The following is a 1,366-nucleotide window of genomic DNA, read 5'->3' as shown; positions in this document are numbered from 1 at the left end:
GAGCGGGCGGTGGTCGCGCCGGGAACCCTACCCCCTCGCGGCCCGCCCCGCCGCGTCCCTCCCGGACACCTGCCCCAAAACTGGGCGCCGCTGAGATCGCGGGCACCGTTACCGGTGACCCCCGGAACCGCGAGCCGGGCGCCGCGCTCGGGATTCCACGGGAGACCTGCTCTGGGCTGCATGGTCTTAGGAACCGGCTTCCCGATCCCGCGGCTGCTCGCGTTTCCTTTCACGCTTTGGCTACCGGGAAGCTCAGGGCTGGTGCACCCAGGACCCCGTTCTCCTGCTTCACCTGTTTATCCTACCGCTTCTCATCCCGGGGCTGCTGCTGCTTTTTCTCTGTTTACATTATTATTGAATCAGGAAATACAGTAGGATAAGCCAGACCCGTCATTTGGGGAAAGAAGCTGAGTGTAAAGAAATTATTGCAGAGAACGTGGAGGTTCTTCAGCCGCTGAAGCTGGTCTAGTTAAGTGAAGGGTAGTTGTTAGTCACTCAAGTCGTCTCCGACTCTTGGCGACCCCGTGGACTGTAGCCCACCAGGCTCCTCTGTCCATGGGATTCTCCAGGCGAGAACACTGGAGTGGGTTGCCAAGCCCTCCTCCAGGGGATCTTCATGACCCAGGAATCGAACCTGGGTCTCCTGCATCGCAGACAGATTCTTTACCATCTGAGCCACCAAGGAAGCCCCAGTACATTAAACAGAAGTGCGAAAAGACTCAAGAGCTCTTCACAGTGAAATGAACTCTAGTCGGTACTCAGAGCCCACGCCTGGCAGCTGGCCGCAGTGCAGGGATACCGCCCTGGGTGCTAGAGCCCCCTCAGCTCTGCTCTCACCCTCTGCAGCCTCCGGCCCCAGCCTGCTCCTCTCTGTGCTCCCGGGACTGTCCTCCCTGCCCCATGAGGGCAGCTTCCTCGGGCCTGCCCGTTGGGCTCTGCAGCCAGCAGCAGAGGTATGTCAGGGGAAGAGGCGGGGTACAGGTGAGGGGAAGAAAGAGGCCTGAGATCTCCCTGGTGTCCCTGCAGGGCTCACTGTGCAACCTTAAGGAGCTCTGACTTCTCCCTAACAGTCCCCACTTGGGGAACGCGGGCTTGGATCTCTCAGCTTTTGCAAGCTCAGAGGCCTCCCAGGTGGGGCATGGAGGCTGGTCCCCAGGCACCTACTGAACACAGAGGCCAAGTCCATCCTCCTCTGTGAAGCTGCCTCCTCACCCACTCCTCCCCGACCTCCACCTGGCCCCGACCCACACACAGCCCTGACCCGGGCCAGCACCAGAGCCATGGCCTCCTGGATACAGGTCGACAAGACCAAGGTCCAGCCGATCTTGGCTCCCCTGCCCCCGTTCTCCCCAGTGGGGTGTGTATC

The 1,366-nt window shown here is 61.0% G+C and overlaps 1 protein-coding gene across 1 annotated transcript in view; it reads right to left on the bottom strand.

The window, feature by feature from the left end:
• Positions 1-1,366, bottom strand: part of FAM132B (family with sequence similarity 132, member B) — a 7,393-nt gene that overhangs the window by 3,821 nt on the left and 2,206 nt on the right. Inside the window, 3 exon segments of the mRNA XM_010862071.1 lie at positions 113-240; positions 838-935; positions 1,213-1,256. Coding sequence (XP_010860373.1) covers positions 113-240; positions 838-935; positions 1,213-1,256 — 270 coding nt within the window.

This window comes from Bison bison, unplaced genomic scaffold (genome assembly GCF_000754665.1).
Source record: "Bison bison bison isolate TAMUID 2011002044 unplaced genomic scaffold, Bison_UMD1.0 scf7180017864475, whole genome shotgun sequence".
Taxonomy (NCBI): domain Eukaryota; kingdom Metazoa; phylum Chordata; class Mammalia; order Artiodactyla; family Bovidae; genus Bison; species Bison bison.
Note: the sequence above shows the minus strand (reverse complement) of the source record. Positions and strands in the feature narration are given on the sequence as shown.